This window comes from Mesoplodon mirus (genome assembly GCF_964341445.2).
Source record: "Mesoplodon mirus genome assembly, chromosome: 4".
Classification (NCBI taxonomy): Eukaryota; Metazoa; Chordata; class Mammalia; order Artiodactyla; family Ziphiidae; genus Mesoplodon; species Mesoplodon mirus.
Genome location: NC_138979.1, coordinates 16,852,722 through 16,866,629, shown reverse-complemented (window position 1 = coordinate 16,866,629; position 13,908 = coordinate 16,852,722). Strand labels below are relative to the sequence as shown.

Sequence of the window (13,908 nt, the reverse complement as noted above, 5' to 3'; positions counted from 1 at the left end):
GGTGCCTTCCTTCCAAATTTCACATTAGCATTTGAAAAGAGTTCCTTGGAAACTCAAAATGCAAAGTAACTCATTCTTATCTATTCAATAAACCTTTCCATTATAATCCCTCCTGCCATTGTTGAAGTGGGGGAGGGGCAAGGGAGCCCAGACTCGGAGAAGAAAGCAAGATATTTGTGTTAAATGCTTAGACAAAGTTAAAGAAAAGATCCAAATGAGATAGGCTCTCAGCCTGACCCTAACACAGCATATAATACCATACTTCCCTTATTGTACAGAGAAGTTGTTTTGAGGCTTTATTTTTTACATCAGTTGGCTAGCTGCCCTAGGCACCTTCCTCCTCATCTCAATGCTGCCATCTTGTGGACACCTGAACTCAGTGAGAAGCAATGACCCTCATTAGAGAAGCCAGCCCCTATTGTGTGCTTAATTTTATTGTATACTCGGGGGAGGAGCGGACTGACAGAAGCAAGAGAATTTTATCTTTAGGATTATTTTTTATTGTTAGCTCAAGTTTACCGCCCCAAAATTCCAAGCCTCAAAGACTTCATTTCCCCCATTCTTAAAAAGTTAACCAATTTCCCAAAAAAAAGGTTGAGTAAAAAAATAAGGCTATGGAGGTTTAAAAGACCCCATACCCAAATAGCACCTTGTAGAACACACAAATCATTCCTGAGAATCCCTTCATACTTTCCTTTTAGATTCCAAAGGAAGCATTTTGAACGTTAAAAAATATACAAGTGGGCACCTATTCAAGTATGCTTTGGCTTTACTTGACTTTACACTGAGGTTTTAAGTGGGGCAAACAATTTATAGGCAAATCTGAAAATTCACTAAAAAAGCAGAGGCTTCCAGTTAAAATTAACTGACCTGATATAAAGCACAGAAGTAAAAAATAATCTTATGAAATGCTTCAGAGATCTGCCAGTAAAAACCTGAAGCATAAGCTGGTGTGGTGAGAATACAAATAACCTCCAGGGTGAGATATTCAGCCAAGTCACGTTTCTAGACGTTTGAGGTTCATGGGTCAATCTCTAATTAAGATTCTTTTCACTGGTGGATATCAATTTATATGACTCATCCTCAAGAGCCGAGTATCTTTCATATTAAGTATTGCGGAAATAGGGAGAATGCTAATATAATATACATGTAATATACATGCTTTGGAAAGTAACCTTCCTGGAAATTTTATGTAGCAGTTTGACAGGCAGTCCATCATCTTTTTGAGCTGGATTAAAAAAATTTTTTTTAATGTTACTAAATATGATGTTGTAAGCATTTGGCCTTCTCCATGCATCTTTTGAGTTTCGTGGTAATCCTGGATTTTGTGGCTTTCCTGGAATTTTCAAACAGACATGAAGTTATGTAAATCATGCTTTCCATGAACGAATTAAGGACCTCTCTGACCTAAATGATTAAATGTGTCTTTCTCTGCTTGTCTCTATTTTTTTTCCTTTCCACCCACTGAAGAGTTTCCAACATATGGTTTTAACTGTGAGTTTGGCTGGGGTTCTCATAAGACGTTCTGTCACTGGGAGCATGACAATCACGTGCAGCTCAAATGGAGCGTGTTGACCAGCAAGACGGGACCGATTCAGGATCACACAGGTAACGGAGGGTTCACTGTGGCCTCATTTCTTTGAATTAGAGAAAGTTACTGCGGAGGGTTGATGGGTCTCTGAGTGTAGGGAGTTTAGAAAATACTACAGAGCATTCACTTTTGCTTTTCTTTTCTGGAATTAACATCATGTCTTTCCCTAGTAGAGATTCCCTTAGGCCACTTTGTAGAGAATACTGATTAAATGTAGCAACTGATTGGCCCCTCAGAAAAATAGCAAACTTGGCAAATCAGTGTGTGTGAATTAATACCTGTTTTCTACTTTTTCTGAACATTTTTCATGGGAAATTTCAAATGTATTCAAAAGTAGAAAAGAAATAGTAAAGTGAACCCTCTCTGTACATAACCCAACTTCAACAACCATCAAATCCTAGGAGTCTTATTTTATCTCTAGCATCCTGACTCTGGATTGTTTGGAAGCAAGTCCAAACACCACCATAGATGGTGCCATCTCATTTATTTTGCAGCTAAAGAAACAATAAGTGAGCTTAACGCTTACTCTCTTGACCCATGAAGTGGAAATGGGTTGGGGTAGGGGTAGAAATCTTGTTCTTTTGAGGAAGATTGTAAATGTAGCCCATTCCCTCTGAGCAGATAGAAACCTCGCCACACCTCAACTCACCTCACCTCCTATCTTACTTTCCTTCTAAGATTAATTAGGGTTGGGGTACATAGGGAGCCATCAGCCACTTTGGGGAGCTCTTTTACCCACCGCCATCCTGTTTTCCTCCTAGTCATTTTATCACCCAACTTGAAATATGGAATAAAGAACCATCAGTGTCCTGCAGAAAAACGCACATGCATACCCTCACACACACATACACACAAACACCCAACCCACAAACTTCGGCCCTAATCAGTGATACTGACAGGACTGCTTCCTCAAGTCATGTTTCCCAAAAGAGACCCCAGAGGGGCATTTGCTGATGCTGAGAAATCTCATTAAGCCGAGTTTCCCCATGCCTGTGCTTGGGATGAGTGGGCCAGTGGGCCGATGGACAGGCAAAGGGTACTTGATGCCTTTCCCACTTTGTTGTTCACTCTTTCCCCTGTGAATACAACCATTAAGTAGGTTGAATAGCCCTCTTTCCATCACAGCTACTTCCTTTCCTAATAAGAATGACAAGGAAATTGGATAAAATTGGACTCCTTCAATTCTGAGACACTTTCAATTGAATCTTAAGACAAGCAGTTTTAGAAAACTTAAAATACTTTGACTGTAAATGGCACTGTACATAGAAATGGCATCAAATTAACCAAATGCAATTAGCTGAAATGAAGGCAGTAATGGTGGAAAAATTGATGCAAAGTGAAGCAAAATGGCTCAGTAGGATCTGACATTCAAAGGAGGTTAAAAGCTATGTTAGCCAGAGACAAAAGCTAAAAGGCTTGCAGAAGTACAGTGCTAATTGAGAAAACGGAGAGAGAGTTCCCGACCCAGAACTGTGATAAAATCCCTGAAAGGAAAAACATCAGCACTTTATGTGTTGGAGTGTCAGAAAAGGCGGGCTTGTCTTAGATTAGCGGCTGAGAAGTGCGATTCCTTCAGAAGGATTGGTCTCTTTTGTCCTCCCAGAAGCCCCGATTTACTTGGCAGTGGTGCCAGGTCTGCCCAAACCAGGAGGAACCCCTGCAGCACTAGACACAAAATCATTTGCCAAGAGAGATGGGTGAGCCCGACATCTGAAAGGCAGGAACTTGTTAACATGAAAATGTCTGAATGAAAAGAGCCCCCCACACAGGACACACGCACACAGCCTGCCACAGATCATGTGTGGCACTTTGCAAATCTAACGTGGAGATTTCTGAAAATGAACACTACCTGGGTACAATAGCCTGCAGCCCAATTTTGGATTTATCAAAGGAATCCCACATGCTTTTCTGCATTCGACCTCTAACAATGAAGCTATGTTCCTCCTTTCAGAGGATTCCCAAAACCCTCATCTTCCTCTGCTTCATTGCACATATGCTATCGAGCTGCCCACATACATGGCAGATGCAGTGAGGGGCACTGGAGATTCAGGTGTAAAGGAGGGAACCCAACCCTGGAGGTGCTCACAGTCTGGTTCCGGGTGGGAGACGGCTCCAGCGCAGTGGGATGAGGGTGTCCAATGGCCGGGGGAGCAGCAGTGGCAGAAGACAGCACAGTACGGGGCAGAGAAGCGGCCTGACTCAGGGACCATCTAAGCTAAGCACCCTCAACTTCATTCTTCTCCATAAGATCGGGGACGGGGGACAGCAGCAAGATGCGGGCATGTCTTACCTGCCCGTCTTGGTGGGCTGAGTGAAGTGGCACCATACACAGACAGGTGAGCATCATTTGGTAAATCAGTGGGAGGAAACAAACCCCAGGGGTGACTTGAGTCTGCGTGGTCCAGAGCATCACACATACTGCCGGGGCCGTGGTTTTTATTTCCACCCTCCTTTCATTTTCCCCGCCCACCGGTTTTATTAAGAGTGCTTGGGAGCCATCTCAGACAAGCAGCCAGGTGAGGGAGGAAAGCGACTGAGGACACATCCACTTCACCTGGACGCTGCTGACTCAGGGTGTGCCCACATACATGCAGTGAAAGAGTATCTCCCAAGCACACCAGCCTCTGGGGCAGCACACCGAACATCCTGCTGCCCACTGAGGCTCAGCATCAGATCCATATTTTCAGCAGGTACGGTGTTAGAGTAGCATTGCTATTTGCAGAGCAAACAGTAAAACACGAGTTGTGTGTTTAGACCAGGTGGTGGCAGAAGGCGGTGCTCCCATAGGGGGTCATTAACAGCAGAGCCAGGAGTTAGTCCTCCAAGCTTGGCAAGCATCTCCGTTGCCAAAATGGCAGGTTCTAATAAGCCTCAGAAATGCAGCCTCACCTCTCCTGGAACCAGAAGCCCACATCAAACAGGAGTGGGGCTCACAGCTGAGTTTCAGGCTCTCAGGTGTATTTAAGGAATTTATAAGCCATTAAAACAAACTAGGGGAAAAGAATCGAAGTTTGGCTGAAAAAAAAAAAGATTGCCAGATTATTTGGACAGACTGCAGCTTTATTATCAAGCAGTTACAGTGACCAAAGCATCATCAACCAGAAGTCTACCTGCTCCAATGGTAGATAAATAAGAATACATCTAAATGTTTCCATTTAGTGTCTGTGTTCACATGCGTGCTGCTGAAGCAATCTTAAAGTTGCGTGAAATAGGTCTTCCTGTACATCCGATCTGCTTGCAATGGTGCAGAGACCAACACAAGTCATAGCCCGTGTCCATGTGACAGTGCGTTCCAGATACGCGGTATCAGACGAACGCTGTTTATAGCCTCTGTCACAAACGTGCTTTCACAGAAGCTGAGAGCAGAGCCTCCAGTGTCAATGAGGATTCCATCCAATGCCCACTTTCCCTTCCCCTGCACGATTGGGTTCTGGTGCTCAGCCCAGGAGAGAAGGTTTGAGTAGCAGAACTTGATAGAAAAGAGACAAAGGTTCATCCATTTGGCCACTCTTTTTTTTTTTTTTTTTTTTTTTTGCGGTACGCGGGCCTCTCACTGTCGTGTCCTCTCCCATTGCGGAACACAGGCTCCGGACACGCAGGCTCAGCGGCCATGGCTCACGGGCCCGGCCGCTCTGCGGCACGTGGGATCTTCGCGGCCCGGGGCACGAACCCGTGTCCCCTGCATCAGCAGGCGGACTCTCAACCACTGCGCCACCAGGGAAGCCCCTGGCCACTCTCTTTAACACAGCTTTTTGTCACAGCAGGAGATGGCAACTTCATCTACTCCCAAGCTGATGAAAACCAGAAAGGCAAAGTGGCTCGCCTGGTGAGCCCTGTGGTTTATTCCCAGAACTCTGCCCACTGCATGACTTTCTGGTATCACATGTCTGGTTCACACGTGGGCACGCTGAGGGTCAAACTGCACTACCAGAAGCCAGAGGAATACGACCAGTTGGTCTGGATGGCCATCGGACACCAAGGGGACCACTGGAAAGAGGGGCGTGTCCTGCTGCACAAATCTCTGAAACTTTACCAGGTGGGCCCCCTTCTCTAGGATGGGGCGGGTAGCTGTTTTGGGGTCTCTGGGGTAATATTTGAAAGTTATGCAAATGAGATGTGGAAATCATTCCAAATTTTATTTCAGGTGTTTCGTGAACCTGAGATACTGCTGCAATGATGATAATCTCAGTAGCATATTTCACAGTCTCCTAGATTACAGACGTAGGACCGACTGCTGAGAAAGAAGGGAAAATGCTACTCAATAATTATTTGGGGCTGTCACAATGAACATTCCTTTAATTTGCTGCTTTTTTCCAGTTTTACATTCTGTATCATACAAAGATACAGTGAGGAGAAGTTTTATGCCATCCCCAAGCAGTTAATATGGATTGAAGAGCAAATCGTGTGCTCATTCGAAATCTCATGACTTTCATTTACGTGCTGTGACTTGAGCTGAACAAGCATTTGTAAGCACTGTTATTTGGGACCCAACATTTAAATACTGTGAAAATGATCTCATTTTGTTAGGTGATTTTTGAGGGTGAAATCGGAAAAGGCAACCTTGGCGGGATTGCAGTGGATGACATTAGCATCAATAACCACATCCCTCAAGAGGACTGCACAAGTAAGTATGGGTTGCTGTAGAAACCAAAGCAGCGCTTGCTCAGGGCACGTGTTCTTCCACTGAATGGTCTTTGTCGTGCTCATTTGGACCTCGAATTTTAATGTGGGCTATAAGTACATCCTATAGAACGCGTGGTCTGGTGCAACAGGGCATAAGGCCAGGTCAGTCTACCTTTAGCTGCCCCATTATCTAACCTGGTTCACTTAGAATGTCTGGTTGCCACCCACAAAACTACACAAATAATATGCAATCCAAAGATCATAGCGAAGAAGGAACTCACAGTTTCCAGGCTGGTTACGCCATGCCTAAACATTGTGATGAGAAGCGGAAAACTCAGACATCTGGATAATTCCAAATATCTGAGTGTGTCAACAAGCAGCAGGCCTTTGAAATTTTTGATCACAGTGGATTTAATGAAGATTACAATGTGAATGAATCATAGACACCATCATTCTTTGCTTTATTACAAATAAGTAGATGTTTCTGACTCTAAAAACAGTTGAGTTGACGCAAAAGAATAAAGGACATTTAGACACTTTGCCTAGTATTTCAGAGTTTATGGATTTCATCAGTCTGGTGTATATGAGTAAGAGTCTGACGTAGAAAACCAATTCATTCTCTCAGTTCTTGATACATAATTATAAATAGCCCCACTAATGGCAATGTAATAGCACAGTAATTAGTCTTAAGCTCCATTTGCTACACTTAAAGTTTTGTTATGTATCATTATATAATAGGATGTTAATTATAACAAAATGGAATAACCCTATTGGACAAATTTAAGACAAAGGAGGCCTGTTGGCTATAATGGGTTTTTGGTCATTTCGGCAATTTACAAAGCTTTTATTATACAATGTATTGGATATACGTAATCCCTAAAGTGGCAATAATTTGATAGGGTCGATTGAAGGAATTGGGGGAAAAAGAGGGCAGTGAATAAAGGTCTGCTTCCTGCCACAGTACTTTGCAGACCTTCACAGAAAATAAGGCTTAATATTTAAGTTGCAACTACTTTACAAATTCCCCACATCCAGGTCTACACAGTTGTTCAAATGTATGTTTCATACAGTTACACAGGGCACGTACTGCTTGCTTTCCTATTCCAAGATGAGAAGGTTGATGGCGATGTTTTTGGAATGGGAGAGCAAGCTCGACCATCTGGAACCAAGAAATACATTCAATCTGGTTCAACAGGTTTTCACTGACCACCTTCTCTGTGCAAAGCAGCATCCCAGTGCTACAGTGAATGTATAGAAGCTAAGACAAGTCCGTGAGCCTTTCTGTTTTCATGTGACTCATCTACTTAGCTGTGCTTACTGCTGGGCATTATACTCAGAAAGTCACAGCTAAAGCACCATTGAAACTTTGTGTTGCTGTAACAATGAAAAGGCGTCTAAGATAATATTACAGTTATTCGACAAATATATTTCCTTGAATATTTAGCCATGGATGCTGGGAGGTTATCAGCTCTTTGTTAATTATTCATGCATTAATATAACAAATATTTATTGAGGCACCACGTATGTTCTGAACACTGTTCTAAATGCTGAGGACGTAGCAGTGAACCAGGTCCGTGTGTTCTACTCAGAACCATAAGGGATACCAGGACTCCACTCCCTCCAGATGCTTTCTTTTTTTTGGTTAAGACACAGGACACAATCTCTGGCCTTAATGAGCTGACGTACCATATGAGAAACTAACACGAAGCAGTTATCTACAAAAGCACAGGATGGTAGCCATATGTGCAACTCCACTTCTGTTTTCTATTTTCACCAGATTTCCCCACACTCCAAATGCCAAAACCATTTCCCTCCACCCTGCTCTTCTGCTAAGACAACACACTCTGCTCCAGCGGTGCTTCCTGGATTTCGATCCGACACCAATTCCCTAGTCATTTAACACTGCCTCCCTATAGCTCTCCAGTTACTTGGTGGGGTCAGATTGTACTAAAAACTCCAAAGGAAACCCGGCAGAGCCATTAGTGGGGTGTGTGTGTGTGTGTGTGTGTAAAGGTTTATGTAGTTTGTGTGTACTGTATTTGGTTGGCAGTTCAAATATCTCTTTCAATTTTGTTTGACTTGTCAGAACCAGCAGACCTGGATAAAAAGAACCCAGAAAGTAAAATCGACGAAACAGGTAAATTTGTCTTGCTGACCGATTTTTAAAATATTTTACTGTGGCTTTCAGTATATTTATGAAGAAGCTTTCTGGAACTTTGATGCACTGGTGTATCAAAGCAGCTCACATGAAATAAACACCCACATCCGTGGTACTGTGCCTGGGTTGTCGTCAGAGTGCCCTCTCCTACCTGTTCTGCAGACTTGGGAGCCGCACGCAGTAAGAGGCTCAGCCTGTGTGAGGGGGTGAGCCCTGGGGACGTGTGCTACCTTGGCCCTTCCCTGCCTGAGCTGCAAGAGGGGGCTCAGAGGACAATGACGCGAAACACTCTCATTTTATAACTATGGACACAGGAAACTAGTGAAGATTGTTTTTTACCCAAAGACCTGCAATAATTTTCATATAATAATTTGAAACCAACCCAAATTCTTGTTCCTGGTTTATATCCAGATATAATCTTTAGAGAACGGGAGCCCAATTTCTGTGATAATCTGTTTTGTTTGGGCCATCTGTTCCCAGCCTCCTGTACTGAAACCCTCGTTTTGCGATAATGATCACAGTATTGATGATAATGATGCTGATGATGCTGATGGGGGTCTACTGAGTAGCTAGTATGTTCCAATCGCTTTACATAAGTTATCTTATTTAATCCTCACAGCCGCTCTCTGAGTGTATTTATCCCCATTTTACAGATGAGGAGATTGAAGCTCAGAGCAGTGGCTTGGCCTTAAGTAACACAGCAAATTAGGTGGTAGCCTCGGACTTCAGACTGATTAACTCGAAAATGTGTGTTCTCATTGAACACTGCTTTGTGATCCAACGCAAGACATTTGGTCGGAGTTAGGCCTTGCCTGATATTATTTTATTCCCAGAAGTCTCTGTGCCTCCTGCCAGCAGTGGTGGTATTGGACACTTGCCCCAGCGTCACTCACAGCTGCTGCTGGCAGTTCTGTGCCCTGTCCATCAACAGCAGCACCTGTTGCCATTAGAAATGTGGACCTACTATAACCAGACTTGGACTTGATGGAGACAAATAAAGGTGGCACCATGTCTGTGGTTGGTCATATTAACACGTGACTCGTTTAGCTTAGTTATGTAGTCCACGCTGGGTTGTAAACTTTATTAGAGGTTGTTTCAAAACAATGTTGCATCAAGGGAGAGGATATTAATATGTCCCCATGGCTTGTTTCCCCCTATTTAGGGACTTGTGTCTCATAGTTTTAGTTTTCTTTGATTGGAATCCTTGTTGATCAGAACACCATTAAGTAAACACCAGGCCTGTTGCACGTTGACATTTTAGTCTCATTTCTAGTCCCAGGTAATGAGACTCAAAGCTCCCACGTTAGTAATTTCTCACGTTCCACTCTAAAGAAAACATTTCCCCAGGGCCTGAGTGCAGAGCTGTGTGACCATCTCCAGCGAAACCACCAGGGCAGCAAAGATGCTGATTATTAAATGTGTTCTATTCAGCACAGCACTGACCCAGCTTCTAGACTGGAGCCATAAGCCACTTTAAATGTGAGCAGCAGGCATGCCCTCCTTCTTTCTGAAAGCCCTCTCCTTCTTGAGTGAAACCACCATTGACTCAAGGAGGAAACTTGAAGATCTGATGTGTGGTAGCATTACCACACAGAAGGACAGCTTGCGCGGGTTCCTCGTTCCAGGTTTGGGGATCAGGCAGATGCACCAGGAATGGTTAAATCCCCCTCTAGACAAATGTGTGACGAAGCATTTTGCAAAGTTTACAGACCTCCTATCTGGCCAAGGACGATAAATACAGATTACAGTCTCACAGATGGCGGGCTGCATGAAATCGGAATTAGATTAGAAGCGAACCCTCATTGTTTACCCAGAGTCAGTGGTTTCCATGCGCTAAGCTTCCTGTCAGAATCACAGCACCAACACCCAATACCCTTCCCTCCCACCTTCAATTCCCAGCAATGAGTCAAACCTAAACGTTGGTGTTTCTTGGCGATGGGGGAGCCAAAGCCCCCCCTGCAGAAATCCCCCGCAGGCTCTTGGGGAGGACGTATGTTTCACTCCTTTCTCTTTCCTCCTTCTCCGTTTCTCTGTCTACTGTCGTCTGGTACGTTGGCAGCACACGGAGCCAATTTCGTTTTTCTCCCCAGGGAGCACGCCAGGATACCGAGGCACGGGAGACGGTGATGAGAACATCTCCAGGAAGCCGGGCAGCGTGTTGAAGACCCTGGACCCTATCCTCATCACCATCATCGCCATGAGCGCCCTGGGCGTCCTCCTGGGCGCCGTGTGCGGGGTCGTGCTGTACTGTGCCTGCTGGCACAACGGGATGTCGGAAAGAAACTTATCTGCCCTGGAGAACTATAACTTCGAACTGGTGGATGGCGTGAAGTTGAAAAAAGACAAACTGAATCCACAGAGTACTTACTCGGAGGCATGAAGGCAGCCAGAGGTGACCAGGCGAGCAGGAGAGTGGAGCGGCGGACAGAGCTTGAGCTGGGGACCGGCCGGTCTTTCACTGTTCAGGCTGGGAAGTGCGTTACTGATGCCAAGCCAGGTTTTCTCAGGAGCTTCGATGAGTTCGGCCGACAGACATGAACGACTTAGCTGTGTTAACAATCGGAATCCTGTACAGTCAGCTTCTTTCTGTTGGTTTCTTTTGAATGATCAAATGCTGGTGTTGAGACCAAGTATGATGGACTTCATAATTCATTTGGACTCCCCTTTCCCTTCTCTCTCTTCCTCTTCTGGATTCTTTTCGGAAACTGCAAAATCCAAGATGCTGGCACCAAGTGTATTCAGTGGGGCCCTTTTGACGGACATGCTACCTGCAGCCCAGTGCCCAGAATATATTTGAGTAACCCCATTTCAGTGGACTCCTGAAGCCGGCCTTGTGTGTCATCGCCCGCGTTGTGCATAGGCAAAGAAGGGGTAGGATGTTTTCTGTTAAAGTACCGTAGCCTCAGTACCAGTCTAGTGTGTCAGTTCTGTTTACGAAGCAATACCGTCAGATTTCCTCGATGTTTTCCAGTGTTGTACTCAACCTTGTGCTGTGAACTCCATACAGAAAACTGTGCCATCACCAAACACTGCTGGCAACTGGGTGTGATGCCGACAACCACAACGAAGAATCCTTGGCACTGGCTGGTCTACGTCCTCTCAAGTGCCTTTTTGTTTGTACTGGTTCTCATTGTGTTACATTAACCTGCCCTGTTTCTTGCTGGTGAAAGCCCTCCTCTTGAATCAAACCCTGGTGGCCCACTGACTAAGAAGAAAGTATATTTTAGTGTGAGATGTCAGCCTCCGGGTAGGCAAGGGCTCCGAAGATTTGGCAACGTGGCTTAATTGTTCTGCTTTTTCCATAGTTCAATTTCATGTCTCTTGACCCTTTTGTATAAAGCTGCAATATTCTCTCTTACTGTTCTTTCATATGGAATGTATTTTCAAATGTAAACTCTTTCTCTCCTATCTCTCTGTCTTTTTCCTCTCTTAGGATTTAAGCATTTGCCATTATCCAGAAAAGAAACTTGCAGCTTTAACCTGCTGGTAATGGCAAACACTTTTACTAGACTTTATGTTGGAAAATAAATAAATAAGGGAAATTCCTAACTTTGCCCTCCAAAGTCTAACTTTGGTTTCCTTGTTAACTGGTTAAAGTGACAGTATCTTTTTTCCTAAGCCATTTGTCTGTCTATTCCAATCGAAATGATCTTCGATAGAAATGTTTGCATTTAATTAAAATAGTGATAAGTTGAGAGAAGAAATAATACTAATTGGCTTTCAAGTGAGACCCAAAGGAATAGAGTTCTCCCCATATCCAAAACCAGGAAATTTTTACATCCAAATACACAAAAATGACCCGTGAGAGCCTTCTTGTTTTGGTATTGAGTCAGACAAGGGAAGTGGAAGAAAGAACAGTTAATTTAAGAAAGCGACAATAAATCATGGTGCCTGGGGATGAAGTATTTTAAGATGACAGAGGGGAAGAAAATGAGTAAAGTCAAAACAAATGTTTTTAATAATTCAGTCAGCGGCAACCCTGAAAAAACAGAGACTTGAATGAATGCTTCTAGAAACTTCCAGTGCCTCACAAACAAAAAGCCTGCCTTGGGGCTGGCAAGACCTAAGCCTCCAATGGCACAGAGAAGTAAATATCTTATCAGGCAGCATTGAATTAACCCAAAGAAGCTTCAGGTTTTTTCCGTGTATTTGTGCCATGCCGTGTTGTACGTAAGAACTTCCTCCCTTCCGGCACTGCTGTAGGTCTCACTCGAATATATTTGTGGGAGTCACATTTGCATCATGGAGGGGAAAGTCCATTCATCCTGGTCTAATTGAATTGAGAATGCCTTTTGTTTCCAGGAAAGTATTGATCACTATGAAAGAAGAATAGATTCTTATCCCCAGAGGCATCCATTCAGCCATTATAATCGTACCAGGATGAAAGCATTAAGACTTGATTTATCTTTAAGGCAACAGACTTACAGTTGTCTTCAGCCAAGGAAAAATGATACTGCAACTTTAAATTTGAAAGTATCTTGCACTGATAAATATATTTAAAAATTATATGTTTATAAAGTTATTAATTTGTAAAGGCAGTGTTACAAAATGTTCAGTTTATATTGTTTTAGATTGTTTCGTAATTTTAAAAGGTGTAAAATAACATATTTTTTTCTTTATTGAGATCTATAAAACTTTCTGTAGTAAAATGTTTTCATTTTACTGGTATATTATTGCTTCATGTTTTGTACCATCATAAAATTTTGTGCAAATTTTTTTTACAGAAATTTTTATTTTCTATGACAATATGACACTTGTAAATTGTTGATTCAAAATGAACAGCGAAGCCTTAACTTTAAATGACATTTGTATTCTCAGACACTGAGAAAAACCACACAGAACTGAACTGTAACTTAAATTCCAAACTATGACTACTACATTCCAAAGAAACAGTTGAATTAAACATTTTCCTAAAATATCCCAAACCTGATGGCTTTTATTATATTAGCTTTGTTATTGTTAAAGAAATTGGTATTATTTCAGCATCAAATAACTTTCAAGATTTTTTAAAGTTCTCTTTTAAAAATAATATCCTAATAAGGAGAGAAGATTAAGAAGACATTTCCTGAAAGAATATCAACCCAAACTGGATACTTGTCAAGATAAGGCATAAAGAATTTGGCATTATAAGTGGAAAATTTTCAACTCCAAATCTTGTGTCAAATGTTTCTATATTCCATTTAGTAAAGTTTTTTTTTTAATGAAATTCCCAAAAATCTGTTGGTAAGTTTTGTTCTTGTAGTAAATAGATAATAAATCTGACAGTGTTTAGGCATGCAGCTATGCTAAATTTTGAGAAAGGGCAAAGTTGAGCTACTTGGTAATTCTTAGGAAAATTTCTTTTCCATCTGGGACTACAATAATAGTAGTGGTAATAATAATAATAATAAACAAAGACGAGGGTAGGGTAGAGTAGAGTAAACCCTTAAGAAAGCTTGTTGCAACACAACTGGCCTCCCCTCATCCCCACCATCCATGTGCCGATGGTTCATTCTTCACCTTCTTCTGATTATAGGAAAACTAAATTCTGAAGCAC

The 13,908-nt window shown here is 42.8% G+C and overlaps 1 protein-coding gene across 4 annotated transcripts in view; it reads left to right on the top strand.

The window, feature by feature from the left end:
• Positions 1–13,290, top strand: part of NRP1 (neuropilin 1) — a 138,338-nt gene extending 125,048 nt beyond the window's left edge. For 2 of the 4 annotated variants that reach the window (XM_082618467.1, XM_082618470.1), the window contains exons 13-17: positions 1,471–1,608; positions 5,356–5,627; positions 6,119–6,215; positions 8,301–8,351; positions 10,463–13,290. In XM_082618467.1, the coding sequence (XP_082474593.1) occupies positions 1,471–1,608; positions 5,356–5,627; positions 6,119–6,215; positions 8,301–8,351; positions 10,463–10,752 (848 nt within the window). In that variant the 3' untranslated portion in view covers positions 10,753–13,290. Of the gene's footprint in view, positions 1–1,470; positions 1,609–5,352; positions 5,628–6,118; positions 6,216–8,300; positions 8,352–10,462 lie in introns of all 4 variants that reach the window. The other 2 variants (XM_082618469.1, XM_082618468.1) reach the window with 1 other exon arrangement.
• Positions 13,291–13,908: the final 618 nt, after the last annotated feature.